The 20,187-nt window shown below is 42.4% G+C and overlaps 1 protein-coding gene and 1 long non-coding RNA gene across 5 annotated transcripts in view; one reads left to right on the forward strand and one right to left on the reverse strand.

Moving 5' to 3' along the window:
* Positions 1-20,187, forward strand: part of RPTOR (regulatory associated protein of MTOR complex 1) — a 510,229-nt gene that overhangs the window by 342,794 nt on the left and 147,248 nt on the right. For all 4 annotated transcript variants that reach the window (XM_053294863.1, XM_053294866.1, XM_053294865.1 and 1 more), the window contains exons 10-11: positions 5,984-6,059; positions 18,012-18,113. In XM_053294863.1, the coding sequence (XP_053150838.1) occupies positions 5,984-6,059; positions 18,012-18,113 (178 nt within the window). The remainder of the gene's footprint in view (positions 1-5,983; positions 6,060-18,011; positions 18,114-20,187) is intronic.
* The window catches only part of LOC128344540 (uncharacterized), a 125,722-nt gene that overhangs the window by 96,623 nt on the left and 8,912 nt on the right, over positions 1-20,187 (reverse strand). The gene's annotated exons all lie outside the window — the stretch shown is intronic.

Raw genomic sequence — 20,187 nt, forward strand, 5'->3', positions numbered from 1 at the left:
TTGGCTTCATAATCTAAGCTTCCTCCACTCTCCCAGTTTCCAGCCAACAAATCTAAACACCAATGAATGCTGTAAGAGTGCTGCCGCCCCCCCGCCCCCACTCCACACCGTACTAGGATACATGTAAAGGAGTGCCTTGATTCTTTAGTCCAAGCAGGTGCTCTGATTTTGCTTTGATTTTGCAGGAAGGGGCAGGACAAAGCCTGGACTCTGAAGCTAAAATGGTACTTCAGAGAAACAGCTTAATTTTGGCTTCAGAAGCCAGGCATCCTTCATTGTGCTCCTGACTAGTAAAAGCAACACCCAATAGGCAGCAACACTGATGATTTCTTTTGCAAAGAAAGGACTGAAATGAGCTTCAGGGGTGGAGCAATGGTGGTTACCAGTCAGCTGGGTGATGGTATTCTTATTTACCAATGGTATTCTTAGTTACCATTGGGTATTCTTATTCTTCACGTTTACAGAGTGAGAACTGTCCAAAAAAAGCATCAACCAAGTCCCTGCCAGGGCTTGGCAGTGGCCAAAGTGGCCCTGGCCAAGGGCACTAAAGGTTAATGGGCGCCGAAAAAGAGCTGCAACACATCCACAGCCAGGTGCCCCCTTGCCCCCTCCCACACTCAGCCAGCGGGTTCGCCAGCTGGGAGCACACGCCCCCTTCTCCCTAGCCAGCGTTTCAATGAAACAGTAATTAGGGAGGAATGGGAGGGGGTCCTAACAGACTCTCACCTGGGCAGTGGCCCCACCCCTGCATCTGATGTCATATTACTATTATTTATTTATTTATTTGATTTGATTTGCAGGGGGCGGAGCCCACCAGCCCCTCAGTGCTTCCCAGTCAGTGTTTTGAGGAATCACCCAGTCCCCATTATTGGCCCCACCCCCTGCATCTGATGTAAGACACAGGACGGGGCTTGGAGAAGCCCACATTAAAAAAAATACTAGGGCACAGGGGACTATTTTGACCAAGGGCGCTACAACCCCTTGAACCAGCACTGGTCCCTGCAAACTGGTTAAATGTTCTAACATCATGTCTGCCTGTAGGCTAAGTTCAGAAATAGAATATAGATTTAATTTTAATAATTGACTTTATCTCTTGTCACAATCCGAGATAAATCTCTCCCACAACTGTTGGCTGTGACTGTTTTGCCTGCATCCCGGGCATTTATGGAGCACATAGGAGTCATTTATTGTTTTTGCTTTGAAGCTGTTTTGATTATCCCCCTGATCACCTCATAATTATATAGGCATCCTATTGTGAAAAGGAAGGTCATTACCAAAGGAGCCATGGGGAGCGAGGAGAAGGAACAAATAAAACAAACTGTATGGTCTGTAACAGTAGAGAAGAAATTGAGAGTTTTTATTCTCTGCGTAGCTTTTTTTTAATCTGCAGTCAGCTCATAGATGAGCTGTGGTACATACACCATCAGGCTGGACTCGGCTAGTTTACTGCTTTTTCAGTAGTTTGTCTCTTGGGTAGAACATAGTTGATTAAAATCTAAGGGAGGTACTACTCATGCAAGCAACTAAAATCCGGTGTGTTGATTATCTACTGTATCTGTGCATAAAAGTTATTGGAAATTTGTTTAGCCTGTTAATGATAACATTTTATTTCCATAAGCCATGGAGAAGCCACTGTGTTTAGATATTTGTTTGTGTTCCCCTTACAAGAAAAGCCTTTGCAATTGGTGTGCATCTCACAATCCCGTTGGTTTAAAATACCTGACTTGAAGATTTTGTAGTGGGAGGTGAGATGGGATGAGGTATGGAGGACAGCCAAAAGTATTATTTGCCTCTGGAGTTGAAGTATTCTGATAAATCTGTGATTGTTAAACTGATATTTTGTCAGAGACAAAAGGTGGTTGGGAAACTTTTCAGAAATACTTTTCAGTCCTATTAACAAAGCTGCTTATGCAAATGATGAAAAAATGCATGGTATCTCCCCCCCCCCCGCCCCCCAATAACAGCCAGAATTTTTTGGAAAATCTACATTTCTCGTATGGGGCACTATGACTATGGTTTGCTTGTTGCTCGTCACTTAATTTTCTTAGGGTATAGCTGACTCTGAGAAACTCCATGTGCACTCAGATATGCTGAATGTGCAGAGAGAGGTAAAGCATTGCTTGATAGTGGGGTAGGCATTGCTTGGTTTACATATGCTCTTGTCACTGAAATACATCAGTCAATACATGTCTCAAGTGACATCCTATCAGTGTCAGACCACTATTTGGCAATTCCCCTTTTCCTTCACCCAATTCATTTCAGTGCTGTTGCATCTGTGCAGAACTGTTAATTCCCCATCTCTGTCAACTTTTTAAAAGTGTCTAAGAACAAATTTACCCACTCAAGCTTTTTAACTAGATCTACTAGCCAACCCCGGCCCACACAGAGCATCTGTTCACTCTTTGGGGCTGGCGGTTACCTCTCCCCCCTCCCCCACCTTCTGCAAGTGCGGCCGCCAGGACTTGCTACCACCTCGCCTCCGCAGCCGGGCCCGCCGCCGCCGCAGTGACCAATCCTTCTGGGTGCACCTCAGCCTATCAGGCACCTCCACCACCCAGCCAATCAGCTGGGCGCCGGGACACACATTCTAAAGGCACACCCAGGAAGATTAAATATATAGATGGTTTTAAATGGTTTTAAGGTTTTAATTTCTGTTTTAATTTGTTTATGTTGCTGTAAACCACCTAGAGACAGAAGTTTGGGGCGGTGTACAGGATGGATGGATAGATAGATAGATAGATACGGTGTTCAACAGCTATAGAAAAAGATTTCAACATGTTCCCTCTTACATTCCTGGTTACCTTGTGAACCACCAGAAAGCACAGTGCAGATCAGTTTAGGAATCACTGTGTTAAGGGCTTGAGCTACATTTGAATGAGAGGATGCCTTAAATAAAGAATACCAAAGAGCCTTGAATAGCTCTGTCTCTGCATCTATGAGCAGAATTTTCAAAAGTGTTTATGAACAGGTCTGGTTCTTCATGAGGGGACTTTGCCTTGCCTAGCTAGCAGAATGAAAACCAGCCACCTTCAGGATGAGCACAGCACTGAGTTATATACATTAAAGTTATGGATTATATAAAGCTTTGAGTGCAGTGTCCTTAGTGGATATTAGGACTTTAATGAGAACATTAAGGTTTATGTCAAAAGTTACTATTAAATATAAAGCTAGCACAAAAACAAGATTGCCTCCAAGCTTTAAGCAGATAGTACATTTTTAAATGAAGCATTTTTGTTGGCTAAACCTTGGAAAAAAACAAGCATCAGTTATTAATACAAAGAATCCATTTTGAGGAACTTCCTGCTTTATGTTTAGATTTGCTAGATATGAGTCTGGTATCTACAAGATGGCATAAGTATAGATGATGGCCACAGCCCAGCACTTTATGCATTATGCTCATAGGCTTCAATGGGCTTCATGTTTTCCCTGCAGAAGATACTGAGCATATACCAAGCTTCTCGGGCTTGGAGACTGAAGAACTAGACCAGTTTGAGGTCATGAGAGAGAATGTTCTAAACTGACTTCAAAAATTAAAAATTAACAAATTGCCAGGACCAGATAGCATCCACCCAAGTGTCCTAAGGAACTCATCACTGCTCAGAGCACTGAAAAGTAGCCAATGTAACTACGATTTTCCAAAAGGGATCCAGGAAACTACTGGCCAGTTATCTTAGTGTTTTAAAGTTCCCCATCAAAGGCTCTTGAGTAAACTTAGCAGTCATGGGATAAGGAGACAGGTTAAATTGTGGATTGGTAACTAGTTGAAGGACAGGAAACAGAGGGCAGGAATAAATGGACAGTGTTCACAATGGAGGGAAGTAAGAAGTGGGGTTCCCCAGGGATCTGTACTGGGAACAGTGCTCTTTAACTTGTTCATAAATTATCTAGAAGTTGGGGTAAGCAGTGAAGTGGCCAAATTTGCAGATGACTACTAAACAATTTAGGGTAATGAAATCCAAAATTGTGAGGAGCTCCAAAAGGATCTCTCCAAACTGGGGGAGTGGGTGACAAAATGGCAAATGTGGTTAAATGTAAATAAGTGCGAAGTGATGCATATTGGGGCAAAAAACCCAAACTTCACATATACATTGATGAGGTTTGAGCTGTCAGTGGCTGACTAGGAGAGAGATCTTGGGGTCGTGGTGGAGAAGCTCATGGAAAGTGTTGGGACAGAGTGTGGCAGCTGTTAAAAAGGCAAATTCCATGCTATGGGTCATTAGGAAGGGGACTGGGGGGAAATGCTAATATTATAATGCCCTCATACAAATCTATGGTGTGGGCACATCTGGAGTACTGTGTACAGTTCTGGTCACCGTATCTTAAAAAGGACATTGTGGACCTGGAAAAGGCGCAAAAGAGGGCAACCAAGATGATCAGGGGCCTGGAGCAACTTCCTTATGAGGCAAGACGTAGCCTCATAAGGCATAGCCTCATAGCAAAGCATTGCGGGCTTTTTAGTTTGGAAAAGAGGCAACTAGGGGGAGGCATGATAGAGGTTTATAAAATTATTCATGGAGTAGAGAAAGTGGGCAATTGTTCTCTCTCACACACAACACTAGAACCAGGGGTTGTCCCATGAAACTGATTGCCAAGAAATTAAGGACCAACAAAAGGAAGTACTTTTTCGCACAGTGCGTAATTAATCTATGGAATTATCTGCCATGGGATGTGGTGATGGCCACTAACTTGGTTGGCTTTAAAAGGAGCTTAGACAATTTCAAGAGGACAGGTTTATTAATGGTTACTAATCTGATGGCTATAGGCCACCTCCAGCCTCAGAGGCCCCTAAATACCACTTGCAGGGGAGTAACAGCAGTAGAGATGGCATGCCCTCAGCTCTTGCCCGTGGGCTTCTCTGAGGAATCTGGTGGGCCATTGTGTGAAACAAAATGCTGGACTAGATAGGCCTTGGCCTGATCCAGCAGGGCTGATCTTATGTTCTTATGGCTTCAGTACCCCAAATTCTGAACTGGATTGTGGCCATGTTGTATAATAAGAATATATTCTATTCTATTCTATTCTATTCTATTAATTTGAAAGGGGTAGCCATGTCAGTCTGTGGTTGTGAAAACAACAAAGAGTTGTTGGCAACAAAAACAATAAAAACCTCTGCTGTGATAAATCAGTTAGTTTTTAAGGTGCTGCAAAGCTCTTTGGCATCATCTCATACTGTGCAGGAGATGGCAATGGTAAACCCCTCCGGTATTCTACCAAAGAAAAACTACAGGGCTCTGTGGTCGCCAGGAATCAACATTGACTCGACAGCACACTTTCCCTTTAAAGCTCTTTGACATAATATATAGAGATATAATAAATGTAATAGCTATAAAAGCAGTGAAGCAGACTTCAATAGGGTGGTAGTGTCGGAAGAACCTGCATGGCCAGCTTCCCAGAGCTGCCTTGCTTGCCTCCCCTCCCCCACTGCTCAGCAGCTGTGCTGCCCATTCCCACGTGGCACACACTACTCCTTCCATCTGTTGCTGCCTCCCAGGCCCTGCTGCTCGCCCAAATGGAGGCTGGAGTGCAGACATGCCTCAACTGCGCTGTTGCTGGGGAGCGATGGGGTGGCGAAGAGGCAGCCGGGTGCTCTAGAGTTTGCACCCAGGCCACCTTCAACCTCTCTTTGCCACAGCAATGGGGTGGCAAAGGGGCAGCCGGGTGCTCTAGAGTTTGCACCCAGGCCACCTTCAACCTCTCTTTGCCACTGCTCCCCACTGGAGTGGGGAGTAGAATAAGCTTCAGAAAAATACAAAAAAATGTACAGGATTTGTTGTTTGCTTATATGTGTAGCAATATATAGTTCTTGTTGAGAATGTATAACCAGGAACATGATGTGCTGAAATGTTGAGCTAAGACATCTTGCAGAAAGCAATGAACTATAGGATGTGAAATAAGCTAATCTGGTACCACAATGATCTGCATACCTTTTTTTTTTTTTTTGCCTTTTTGACTTCTAATATTCTCATATTACATCTTTCCCCAGGCAAGCTTGGGACCTCGCTGTGGATATATGTCTTTCTCAGTTACCCACCATTATAGAAGAAGGAACTGCATTCAGAGTAAGTTACCAAGTTGTTGATTGAAACATATATGAATTAGTCTGTGGGGATCAACTGGTGGTCAGTTGAAAAACGAACGTTTTTCTTTTATATATATTTGCCATCTTACTCCAAAAGATATTTCCCAGCAAATGTGAGAGTTCTGGTCAGTTGTAAGTCCCAAATAAGTAACTGACCTAAAGGGATGGACCAGCCCCCCTTAATTTAGGGGTTAGTTAATTCTGGTTCCACTGCTACTCTTAATTCATAGGGTGTTTTTTGCTTCCCATGAATGAAAAAGTACTTTTGTAAACTAAATGGAAAGAAAGAACTCTTAGATACCTATACGGGGGTGATTCCTATCAGTTCCTCTTGTAATAAAGTTACAGTAACATGGGTTGTTTAATTTGACTCATCATATGAAGTAAAATACTTCATATAGTTGTTCCTCTTCACCCTAATCTGCACTTGTGCATGATCATGCTCTTTCTTTTATAAATGAAATTGGGAGGGCTGGGGCGGGACCTCCAATAGATTGGGCCATGCACTTTTTGCACTTGATGTCACGCACAAGGAGAGCACCAGTGGCCCTTTTCATTGGTAGCCCTGGTTCTTTGAACCCTGCCACACAATGGTGGCTCTGCCCTTGTCCTAGATTTAACAAGTTAACAGGTATATCTGGAAGTTTCCACTGTTAAAAAAAATAGCCTGCATGGTAAAGGGGCTGGCTGAGTGGCTCTGAACACAGAGAAGGCTGAGCAGTAGCTGCTATATATGCATTTGGGCATCTATCGGGGAGGCGTTCATAAAATGTAGAGTATCATATAATTGGTTTGAGAACTTCTTTCTTTTTACTGTTAAATGAGGCAGAGGGAGAATTGCACATTCTCATCCTGGAAGGGAGCTAGCTGAAATTCTGAAGGAGGTGCTCACAGAAGCTCATGTCATGATAGTATCACACTGCTAAGAATGTAGAATAAATTTTAATTAAGTAATTAATTTTAAATTAAATCAGCACTCCTGAAGCCAGCATGGCTGCAAACACTATGTAGAAAAGTTGTATTTTGGAAAAATTGGGACACTTTGTTTTATAGCATGCTATAAAATCAGCATTTCCGACCCTCTGAAGCTGCCACGTACGTGAAAGGAAGCCCTCGCAGAGTTGTAGAGGCACTGGAAACGATGGAAGTAGCGGATGTGCATGAATCATTTCAGGCAGCTGCGTGGAGGCAGAGAGCGATAGCTTTACGAATGAGGCATGCAGGTCCTTACCTGCTCCCCCTCCATCTCGCTGCTGTTCTGGTCACGGCATTGTCCTTCCCAAAAGGCAGCATGGTGACGGCATGCACAGGGCTGCCACGCTTGCACAGTGGCCATTTGTGTGTCACCGCTGTGATACAGCCATGCATGACCTTTGGGGAAGCACAGTGCCATGACTGGAACAGTGGCGGGGTGGCGGGAGAGCAGGTGAGGACCTGCGTGCCTCTTAAAGCTACTGCTCTCCCCCTACCAAAACATTTCAGATGCACACCACCTGAGTTGTTTTGACCCCTCGCTAATGAGGCACCAAAACAATTCGAGCACTTCTCTAAATGGAAGTAGGAACGTAGGAAGTTGCCATATACTGAGTCAGACCATTGGTCTATCTAGCTCAGTATTGTCTACACAGACTGGCAGCGGCTTCTCCAAGGTTGCAGGCAGGAATCTCTCTCAGCCGTATCGTGGTGATGATTCCAGGGAGGGAACTTGGAACCTTCTGCTCTTCCCAGAGCGGCTTCATACCCTGAGGGGAATCTCTTGCAGTGCTTATATCTTAAGTAGTACAACGCAAGTGCCTGTGTATTGTTTTAAATCGTTGTGCAACTGCTCGCCTCCACAACACCACCAGAGCTGACTTTCACATGTGCAGCAGGCCCAGCAGATTGGAAATACTGACATTGCATTGTGTCAGTTAGTTACAGTACAAAACAGACTTACAAAACTCTGTGAGGAACTCTATGGAGGAACTCTATAAGCCTATTTTGTCTAACTTGCACAAGCATTTTTAGCTCATAATAGGCCCAGTTCTTTCTTCCTTTACCTTTTATCACCTGCTTTTTAGTGGCGGAACTAGATGATTCACATGCACACATCTGTTTTGTTTAAATCCCATAGTCATTGTTTTTAAATTGGATAGGAACATAGGAAGCTAACTTTTACTGAGTCAAACTGTGAGTCCATCTAGCTCAGCATTGTCTACACAGACTGCCAGTGGCTTCTCCAAGGTTGCAGGCAGGGATCTCTCTCAGCCCTATCTGAGAAAGATGCCAGGGAGGGAACTTTGAATCTTCTGCATGCAGCTTTGAGAAGGGCAGTTGGAACATAAAAATGATGTGTGTTTGAGGTGGTGTTTAACCCTTTTATCTGTCCTCCATTTTTCAGCTTGAAATTGCTCCCCAGCCACTCTCTCCAGACCTTGTGAGTTTCCACATGTATGTTTGTGTGGGTAGACAGGCATCTGGAACCCTGTGAAGGGGGAAATGGCTGAGCAATGGCAGTGGATTGGCATGGAAAAACATGAGGAGAAAGTGTTACACCACTATCTTCTCCTTCTGTGTTCTAAATTACCCTTCCCAAAGCTGTTTTGCTGCTTTTCCATAAACAAGGTGGCCATTCAAGTTTTAATGCATGTATTTGCTTGCAAGGAGCATCTTGATTGGCCCTCAGAATTGCAGGTAGATGATCAAGGTACTTATTCAATGTCTTGATGTCTTAGGGTGATAAATGTGATAACGGCAGATTGCTGTGTTAAGCACAGATCTTAACTAGTCACATAGAAAGAGGGACCCATTTTTAACATGGGTGAAGCATGCAGAGCCCTCTCCTGCCCACTACTTGCCTCCAGGTAGCCTCTCCCCATAGATGTTTTTCTCCTAGCTGAGCACACTTCAAGTACTGGAGGTTGGCTAAAGAGAAAAGCACCAGTGAGGGGTACAGATTATGGTAAGCTAGACGTACTGCATTCCTCACTTAAGTGCTTCTTTTTGTTTTAGAAAACAAACCAAATACAACCTCTTCCCTTTGTATGTGATTGAGGAAGATCTGTGTTTAAGCAGGTCAGTCTGCCACATGGGCCTGTAACAAGCCTCAAAAACAATTTGGGGGATTGCAGAAGTCAGGGGAGGCAGGTTATAAAATGTTCAGTTAAACAGTCAGTGAGTCTGGGGAGGAAAGAGAATTTATTGGTTTGACAGGTACATACATACCATGCCACCAGCTGGCTACGGGCCTGCTGCCACAGTGGCATCTAGTTTGGCCATTAGCACAGGATGTTTTTGTTTAATCAAAATGTAATATCTCTGAATTAGCCACAATGTACTTGGTGACTGATTATCCAGTTGATAAATTTGATACCTAGTTAACTACAACACTCTACATCATCCATCCATATTTAAGCAAAACACTGCTCAAAATCAGTACCTTGTACCATTTATTTTGATTGTGAGTGCTTCAATGCAGGAAATGGCTGATGTTGTGTAATTTGCCTCTTCATATGTGTCAAATCACATTTAAACACCACAGCCTTAACCCACCACACCCACCACAGTGGACCCACCACAGAAGTGACCCTACTTCCTTGTGCAGTCCAACATTATGACTTAGATTTCTCACACAGCACCTTTCATTAAAACAATCACAAGGCGGTTCACATAGAAAAAAATTAAAACAAGACTATAAAAATTACACAATTAAAATATTATTCTAAAATATAAAAACAGATCTAATTAAAAGAAATTAAAATACTTACATAAAAATACCATACAATATGCAAAGAAGCAGCAATGGAAACAATCACATAAAAGCCTGAGTAAAAAGCCAAGTCTTCACATATTTTCTTAAAGCCATGATAGAGACCAAGGAGTGGATAGCCACCAGGAGAGCATTCCAAAGTCCAATCCATTCCATTAGCATTCCATTATGCGAAATAAAGTTTAATGCAATACTTCAGCCAAATTGGTCTGACTCCAGTCAATTAGCATAATTGGCACAATGTTCTAATTAACCATTTAATTCACATAATTGTAATTAGCATATTAATTTCTCTCACATGCCAGTACCATCTCAGAAGATTGCTTATCTGAAAGTGTCCCCCAGTCAAAATTTCTCCCCACATGGTGCTGACATGTTAGAGAGGTGGGATTATGTTTAAACAAGCAACCCCCAATATACATTCTTGGTATGGGTGCTTGAGCTTGGGTCCAGGATACTTAAGAGAGTGCCTCCTTTGTCATGAATCCTGCTGCCTAGAAAGACCATCTGGGGAAGTCCTGTTATGTTGGCCACAGGCTCGTTTCATCATGACGCAGGACCAGGCCTACTCTGTGGCTGGCCCAGGCCTTTGGAATACGCTCCCTGTCAAAAGAAGAGCTTCTCCATCTCTGATTGCTTTTTAAAAGGCCCTCGAGACACACCTGTTTTCTCAGGCTTTTAATTAAAATTAATTTTAAATGGTTTGTTTTGATTCTGTGAAATTGTTTTGTTTTGATTCTGTTTTATATATTTGTTGTATTTTGGATTATGTATACTGCCTAGAGATACACATATCAGGTGGTATATAAAGATGATAAATTAATTAACAAGAGGACTTTTCCATGCAAATCATTCAAATGTTAATTGGCGTTAATTGTCCATTTCACCCTTCAAGTGGAATGTTGTGGGTGCGCTACAGTAAATAAGAAGTGGCCATATTCCCATCCAGAGGAAAAACTTGTTGTGTGTTACCAGCAAGCATGATGAGAAGAACACTCTCTGTTTTGCAGAAATAGATAAGAAGATCAAGATGAGAGTGTGCCTACATTTGTGTGTGGCCACCTTTGAAGGGTGGGAATGTATAATTTGACTCATTCAACCACACTATTTCCAGATTATTGTTAACATAGCAAGAGAAGCTGGTTTCTAGGGAGATCTAGATTGAGTAGTTTTCCTAAAGGTAATGAGAGAGGGAGTATAAATGTACTTGAAAGTGAACATCAGTAAAGGTTGGCATTGTCTGCAGAATGCAGCAACAAGGTGAATATGTAAGTCAATGGGGACTTTGACTCTCAGGTTAGGAAACATAACTATGAGACTGCAGAGTAAAGGAGTTGTTCAAGAGATTTGGAGAGAGAGTGATTCAGTCATAGCAACAGTTCTAGAAGCCTGAGCTATGAACACTTCCTGATAGAATAAAGGTAGGTGTGCAGGAGGGAAGTAGAATAGATTTTTTAGATTGTGAGCCCTTTGGGGACAGGGATCCATCTTATTTATTTGTTATTTCTCTGTGTAAACTGCCCTGAGCCATTTTTGGAAGGGCGGTATAGAAATCGAATAAATGAATGAATGAATGAATGAATGGATTACTGTAGAAGAACAGTTTCTCTGAATGCTGAAAGAAATGAAAATGATAGTGCAGTCTGTGGTGCAGTTCCAGAAAGCTTTACTGGTCATATAACTCTCTGAAAAAGAGTGGTGTATGTGTGATAAGCCCCATCTTGGTGACTATTGCAGCACTCCAAACCTTTCAGCAAAAATGCTTCTAGATATATAACACTGACTGGATGAGAGCCCAGCAGAAATTTATGAGTAAAAAAAATGCAGTTGAGTTTGCTAGCAATGACAGCAGAAATCTATGACCTTAAAATGAATTATTCCTTTACTAATTATTAAAGTCTTGAAGCTAATGGCCAGAGGGAAAAGCTAATGTGTTACCTACTGCAGCATTTTGACATGGCTTCAAGAAGTCTCTCTAATACTTGTGGCTGCAACTGAACAGCATTCTAGTGGTAGAAATACTGTATAACACATTCTCTCCCTTACCACCTCTGAAAACAGATGTGTGTCTTTGGATATGTTTGTCAAACATTATTTATTTAGCATGGCTTTGGAAGAGCTGTTCCAGGATTTGTCAGTAGTTAGTGTGGCTTGGCTTACCTAAATGTGCAAAAAACAAGTGTGGCTCAGCATGAAGCTAGGCCTTTAAGACTAAGTGTATTTACCTTTAGTTGACCTGTGTACTTTGGAGCATTGGACTTCTAAACACAGCCAAATGAAATTGATTTTTTAATAAAAAGCTGATTTTCTCAGTAATGCAGTCAGGTTGCCTTTTCCAGAGGTTTGTGCTAGGCAACCTTTTTTCATATCTCTGACTACAAAGCTCATTAATAACATGTTTTCACAAGGTCATCATCTGCAGTAAGATTATGACCTTGGTGGTTCTGGTTCTTGCCATGTGTTTATGAACTTTTCTCCCAGTGTGACTGCTCTATTTCCAGCATCTCATCAGCCAAAGGTATATACTCCAGAAATTATGAAAGAGCCCTGTGGTTTGGAAAGAAGCAGAGTTAAACCATATGTAGAATGAGAAAAGAGTTGCCCCCTTATGCATTGTTTGTTTTGTAAACCTGGTTTAGTTAATTTTGCATAAGGATTTATCTTTCTACTTTGTTACTCATCTTTGAAGATTGATGAATATCATTTTTAAAGCAGCAGCTTAACACCTAATTGTATTTTTAATCTATTTTTGCCCACACCAATTTGTTTTGTTCCATGTAGACCAAATCATTGCTTTTACTGGCTTCTAGCTGTTGGTCAGCTTTTGCATCACAACTATGCCCTAAAACTCTATGTGCATTGTTAAATTGAGAGGGGCTTAGTTTTCTATTACATTCATTTTACACACAGTGAATTGAACACTGCTGAACATTCTTGATCCTAACCCCCATTTCCTAATCAACATTTTGCTCTCCAATCCATCAGGAATTACTGTGCACCAGACGAAGTTAGCGTCTGCCAGCCAGCAGTAATCCTATAAGAAATTGTGGTTTAATGGAGGCTCAAGCGTTAGCCACGAGGGGGAAGAGAATTTAAGTATTATTAAGGTTAGTCATTCAGTTTTGTAACTGGGCTGGCAGACGTCACAATCAGTATCTTAGATGTCAAATGCTCTCACACAGAATTTCTTAAACATTGTCATAGCAAGCCTCCAAGGTTAAAGAACAGTTTCATCTTCCATGAGTATACCTAGGGCAAATTAATAGGCAGAGCTCATTCAAGGGCTCATTCACTTCCAGTATGAAGAGTAAAGCAAGTCAAGGGGAGAAGGCAAGTGTACAACATGCTATAAGATGCTTAACAGATGGAAGCACATAAATAAGTGACCCTCAATTTCTTCAAATAACGATGAGTTGCTCCACACTAAAACACTGGGCGTAGGCAAAAAAATGCTATCATCTTCTAATTACTGCTTCTGCTTTTTGAAGCAGCCCTGTCTCCCACTTTTATTACATTTAGCTTGGCTTGGCAACTTTCTGAGCTGATATTTTATTGGTTGAACAGTAGTACCTTACTGATGAGCCTGGGGCAGTTGAACAGTCAGGTGTGGACACACAAGATGCTTTCACACATAGGGGTTTCCTAGCCCCAAAGAGGTTTGTTAATCACTCCTATTGTGATAACCTACAGAAGGCTATCGCTTTGACGTCTTAAAAACAAACTACATCCCACCTTTTGAAACACAACCACCACCTTGTGGGGTGTAGTCTGGTCAAGATTTTTTTAAAAAAAAATATTGTTCCTGCTTTAAAGTTTTGTTTCAGAAGATTATTAATAGAGATGTGCACAAAACCAGTTTGCCCGGTTCGGTTCAAATTTGAACTGGGGTGTGAAGGTTCGGTTTTGGTTTTGCTCGAACCCCTCTTTGGTTCAGTTCAAATTCAAACCTGTTTTGAACTGTTTTGAACCAGTTCAAACTGGTTTGAGCCTCCAAAACTGGGTTGGGTGGTAGGCACTCATGGGTGCCAACTACCACCCAAACCTCTAAGCAATCACACACTCCTATGATTTTAAATGATTTTTTGAATTTTTTTTAATTGTTGACCATTATTCCCTATGTGGACTACCTAGGGGCAAAAAACGGGTGGCCTACCACCCACTGAACACCAAAGCAACCAGGCACTCTTGTGATTATTAATGATTTTCTGAAGATCTTTTCAATTTTTTTATTCCTCCCATAGGGAATAATGGGGATTTGAGGATGCCCCATTCCCCACCTTTGGGGGCATCCCAAAGTGGGTCTGGGGGCACAGCATGGCCAGCCTCCACTCCCCCAGGCACCCCCAAGTTGATAGGATTTATTGTTGATTAATTAGGAATTTTTAAAGAATTAATTTTTGGCTCCATAGACATGCATTGGCTCCATAGGAAATATCAGAGTGCCTTTTCACCTACTGACCTTAATTGCTTATTGCTCTGAACTCTGAGTTCGGGTCACAGCAGTTAAGCTATTAAGGTGAAAAGGAACACAGTGTTCTTTCTGAATGGAAAAGCTCAGGCAATGGTTTCCAATAGAGCCAAAAATTAATTCTTAAAAATTTTCTGATTAATCAACAATAAATCCTATCAACTTGGGGGTTTGTCATGGCTCAGACTTCTGACTCAGAAGAGTCAGAGGAGGAACGAGATGATACAGTTGGTAGTGAGGGCTCAGAGGCACTGCAACAGGATTTGGCAGGGAGACCAGACTCTGGAGCTGAGGAATCAGAACAGCTGCCAGACATGAAGACTGATCAGGAGGAGGCTGGGATTTCACCTGTCTTGAGAAGACATCTCAAGAGGAAGGCTCAGTGGGAGACACGCAGGTGTAGGATATCACAGGAGAGGAAGTAGAAGTGCTGACTCAGGGAAGCCTGATTGGCTGCCGGTTCTCTTGAGCCATATATTAAGCAGTCTGTGACTTGCACAGATGCTGTTAGCAACTTTCGCTTACCTCAGACCGTGTTCCTGTTTAGAATTCCTCAACTTTTCGAGTTCCAGTTTCCCCTTGTTCTGTTCTTTCCTGCTCTGTGTTTCTTGTTCCATTAATTCCTTGCTCTGGTGTCCTTTGTTCTATTCATTCCTTTCTCTGTTGTTTTCTTTTCACTTAATACTCAGTTGTCATAGAGGGGGGTACTTAGTTTAGTTCAGGGAACTTGATTTGTTTACTACTATTTTTCTCTGTGAGTCTTTTGTTTTCCTTTGTGCAGCTTCGCTGCTACTTCCTGTTTAACTCACAGAGGGAGAACTGAAGGGGTTGTAAATCCTGTTGGGTTAGCCGAGCAAACAGATTTATGACAGGGTGCCTTGGGGGGTGGAGGCTGGCCCTGCTGTGCCCCCAGACCCGCTTTGGGGTACCCTGACACCCCCCAAAGGTGGGGAATGGGGCATCCTCAAATCCTCATTATTCCCTATGGGGAAAATCCTTTAACAGTTAAAATATATTACATTGCAAACATATTTAAGTAGCCTGATAATACTAGTTATGGTAACAGATCTCATAATTACCAGTATCGTAATACCACCACCACCCTTCCCTTAATTTATCCTCACGAAAGGAGTGGGGCTGGAGGTTAGAAGGCCTCAGGCTTAAGGCAGATTAGAGTTTGCTATTTGCAATGGCACTTTTAAAAATATATATTTTAAATAGCCAAACTGTAAGACCAGTTGTATTTATTTTGTACGTTCTTCCTTTGCCGCTGGGGAGCACTGGACATTTAATTTCCCATGCTTTGTTACACAATCTGTTTGCCCTTCTCCTTTGCCTCGATACATTTGGAAAAGGGAGGTGGTGAGGGCATCATGGAAGAAAGAATTGGGGGCATGTCATTGGGAGCAGATGGGACCAAGCAGGAATACTTCTGTGCACATTTGTGGGAATGTCCATTGCCATTGGAAACCCTGGGAAAAATAATTCATAATGCTTCCATCTGGGAATGAGGAATGTCCAGTATTTAAGCCTGAGATCTCCGCTACCAGTAGGCCATTCCATTAAGGTAAGTTTGAAAAAGCAGGGTGTTAGAGGAGAGTTGCAGTGGCAAGTTTGGTGCTGGACCTGTTAAACTTCCGGTGACATCACGGGGAGAATTTATCCCTTAGCTGAGGCCAAATGTTTATTGATTTGATTTGATTTATATACCGCCCTTCCAAAATGGCTCAGGGTGGTTTACAACAGGATAAAAACAATTAAAACCAGTTAACAATTAAAGTCAAAACTATAACAACAGAATAAACAAATAAACCCCTGTTTGAAGTGGCCCTCTTTAAATCAGTCCCTTCCCTAAATAATGCTGAGGTAATCTTTCATTTACCTTGATTACTATTATTGAAAAGCAGTATATAAATACAAATCTCTCTCTCACTCACGCACACACACACACACACACACACACACACCATGCCATGTCAGCCCGTGGTGACCTTCATACACAGACCAATTTCTTCTAAACCTAAAATGGAACTGATTTGAACAACAATTAAGGACAGCATGTGCTCCCTCTTGGCTACTTTAGCTCTCTCCTTATGCAAGTTTGTATTCCACTATGCAACTGTTTATTTTTTAATTCAATTTGTAAATATTTGATTCAGGGGGAAATCCCCTATGTTTTTTGATATCCTGCTTTGCACAAATGTGGTTAACTTTCACAGTTTGTTACTCATTCCTGTCTTGTGCATTTTCATCTCAATTTTCCTGAAGACCTTGTACAGAAATTTAGTTGTACAGCATCCACTGTCTCTCAATGATTCAAGCAGTTAATGCTCTCTATGATTCTGAAATGAAAATTCAGATTGGCTGGGTATTTTATCAACATTCCTATGACTCTTTTGTCTAAAATTGCCCAAAAATGCTAATTTGCCATTTTTATAAGGATATGTCCTAGGACATTTTGTCTTAGTGAGGCAGCTCTTCGTGCACAAAACAATCTTCCAGACTTCTAAGGCCAATTAATGACCCTTTTGAGGAGCAGCATTCTCTCTCGACACTATCTGCCAGAAGCGCAGAAACTCACCATTGCCTATCTGTCTGATGGAGAGGATCACATGTTGGGGGCCAGGAACTGCTTTTGAAAATGCTCAAGAGAAGGATCACACAGCTTTGTATGTTGAGTTAATTCAGGACTTCACATCTTTGACCCTCCAGCTGTTTTTGAATGACAACTCACATCATCCCTAGCCACAGTGAGTAAGGAATGATGAGAGTTGTAGTCCAGCATCTGTAGGGGGGCAAAAATTGTGCAGCACTGCATTAATTGATGGATTGGCACTGTGCTTCCTGCCTCATCAAGATGATAATACAAAATATTGTAAATATCAAAGTAAATCAATCTTTTAAACCCAGTTGGATTTCTGTATTAGCTATACTGTAGACTCTAAAAGAAATAAAATAACTATACATATACAAGAAGTGGAAAGGGAAGGAGGTCCAGAAAGGACCTTGGATCTACTTAGGTTCACACAGTTCTAGCAGGGCATGTCTCAGGTTGCTTCAAGCTGAATTTACACTTATTTCTTCATATTGTTAAGATGTTAGTAAATCTGGAAGATTCAGAAACTTTGTTAGTTTTTATGTCCCTAAAATGCTATGGAAAATTGATAGTGCGTGCACATCTCAAAAAAACACCACCTTGTTGAGTTGTGTTCTTGAAAAAATAGACACCAGAGATGCAATCCAAAACTGCATGTCTGAATAGTGAGCCTCTTTTGCCAGGGAGATGCAAATGGAAGTAAGAAATACATCTTTCATTGTTGCTGAATAATGTTCACCTTGGATTCTGCAAAGGCAGAATCATGCACTGAATATGTGAAAGCATATCTATGAAGAAATGAATGTATGTCCTGTCAGATTTATAACTGGGAAATGGACACACCAGATTAACATACAAAAACCTGTATCTAATAGATTGATTTTCCTTCCATTTCTTTACTAGACAAATCATTTTAGGTCTGAGGAGTTAGATTTCCAGCATTCTGTAAAATGTGCTGATTTTGCTAATGGTAACCTGAGGTACCTAAACAAAAATCGTTCTTATTTCCACTACTTTTTTCTTAGCAAAAGATATTAAACCTGGCATTCCTGTTTGGTTTTTTGGACATTCATTTGTCACTGTGGTTTCTGATGACCTCATACTCATTTTCCCCCAACAGCACAGCCCATTCTTTGCTGAGCAACTCACAGCATTCCAGGTGTGGCTGACAATGGGAGTAGAAAACCGCAACCCACCTGAACAGCTTCCAATTGTACTGCAGGTGAGTCATCTTGGCAAGCAATAAGACTGCTAGCTTAGCTGAGGCTGCTGAAACATGTGGACAGCCAGCCAGCTGCAAACTTTCTCTCTGTGTGTATATTTACGAGCATGTCTTTCCCTGACTGCTTTGCTCTCTGCCAGATGGTGTTTGGGTAAATAAATTATGTGGACTGCATTCAAGACTAATTGGAGCTGATTGTTTGCTAGGCCTTTGCTGATAAAGACACATTGCACACAGGCACAGTCCCATTGCCCCACCCACAAATGCTTCCCAGCTGAGCATAAATTGAGGTTGTAGGCTATTAGCCAGTGCTACCAAATTTAACTCCTTCACCTGTGTGGAACATAGGAAGTTGCCATATACCGAGTCAGACCATTGATCCATCTAGCTCAATATTGTCTACACAGACTGGCAGCAGCTTCTCCAAGGTTGCAGGCAGGAATCTCTCTCAGCCCTATCTTAGAGATGCTAGGGAGGGAACTTGGAATCTAGATGCTCTTCCCAGAGTGGCTGTATCCCCTATAGGGATGTGCGAACCGGTTCGGGTCCGAACCGGTTCGGGTCCGAACCGGTTCCGGTTCGGAGGTTCGGATCGAACCGAACCACCCCTGGTTCGGTTCGAATCCGAACCGAACTGGGGGTGGTTCGTTTCGAACCGGTTCGGACCGGTTCGGATCGGTTCGGAAAGCTGAAAATTGGTCAGATGGTAGCTGGCACCCAGGGGTACCTGTCACCCAAACCCCAAAGCAATCGGACACTCGTACGATTTTTTATGAATTTTTGAAAAATATTTTTATTTTTCTCTCATAGGATATAATGGGACCCGAACCAGGCCATTATTTCTTATTGTGGAGCACTCATGGGTGCCAACAACCATGCAAACCCTGAAGCAATCAGACACCCCTATGATTTTTTATGAATATTTGAAATATTTTTAATTATTTTTCTCATTGAGTATAATTGGACCCGAACCAGTCCATATCCCCTGTTGTGGAGGACCTAGGAGCACAAAAGCAGGGTGGGTGGTAGACAGGCATGGGTGCCTACCACCCAAAAAATCTCAAGGCAATTGGACACTCCTCTGATTATTGGTGAATTGTTAAGTGTTTTTGAATTCCTCATAGAGAATAATTAGGATTGCAGCAAATGTATAGCTTCACGTCGGGGGGAAAGGGGTGTCGTAGAGTGCAGTGTGGTGGGTGGTAGTTCCTAGGGTGGGCAAGGAAGCTATCAGAATTATTTGAAAGGAATTGGGCAAAGAGGTGATTTTTAAGTGATTTTTGAAGTTTACGCGTCTTTAAGGTTTTTCCTCATAATAAGTTATAATGGAGCTTTCAGCAGCCCTATAAGTGCACATGGGGGTTCTGGGGTGGCCCAGAGCAAGTGGTGGTGTAGTGCACATAGGGTGCCAACCACCCCCATGGGTTTCTAACCCATGGGGTACAGGGATCTCTGGTAGGGGCACCCCCATGGGTACAGGGTTCTCTTGTTTCTGAGGTATTGAGTGTGGATTCTATGATAGCAAATGAGATTTTCAATGAGACACCAACAATCCACTCTAATATGCTATCATAGAATCCACACTCCGCCTCCTGCTTCTTCTCTGTGTGTGTGCTTAGTAGGGGTGTGCAATTTGGGATTTTGGGTGATTTGGCTCGGACCCGAACCGAATCACCCCTGTTCTGTTTTGTGCCCGAATCTGGGTCACCCGAATCACCCTTGATTTGGTTCGGATTCGGATTTAATCCGAATCCGAATCGATTTGGGGGGGTAAAAAGGGGCCCAGGGGCAAAATTTTGGGGTGGGGTGGTAGTGCCCAATGGGTAGAGTCTACCACCCCAATTTCAGGGGGATTGGGCAAAGGGCTGATTTTTGGTGAATTTTTAAAGTTTTAGTGACTTTGGGGCAGTTCGGGGGCATAGCATGGGATCTGGGCAAAAGGAGTGGGGTGGGGTGGTAGTGCCTAATGGGTGCAGGCTACCACCCCAATTTCAGGGGGATTGGGCAAAGGGCTGATTTTTGGTAAATTTCTGAAAATTTCATATCTTTGGGGCATATTGGGGCATATTGGGGC

The sequence above is a fragment of the Hemicordylus capensis genome, chromosome 2 (genome assembly GCF_027244095.1).
Source record: "Hemicordylus capensis ecotype Gifberg chromosome 2, rHemCap1.1.pri, whole genome shotgun sequence".
Taxonomy (NCBI): domain Eukaryota; kingdom Metazoa; phylum Chordata; class Lepidosauria; order Squamata; family Cordylidae; genus Hemicordylus; species Hemicordylus capensis.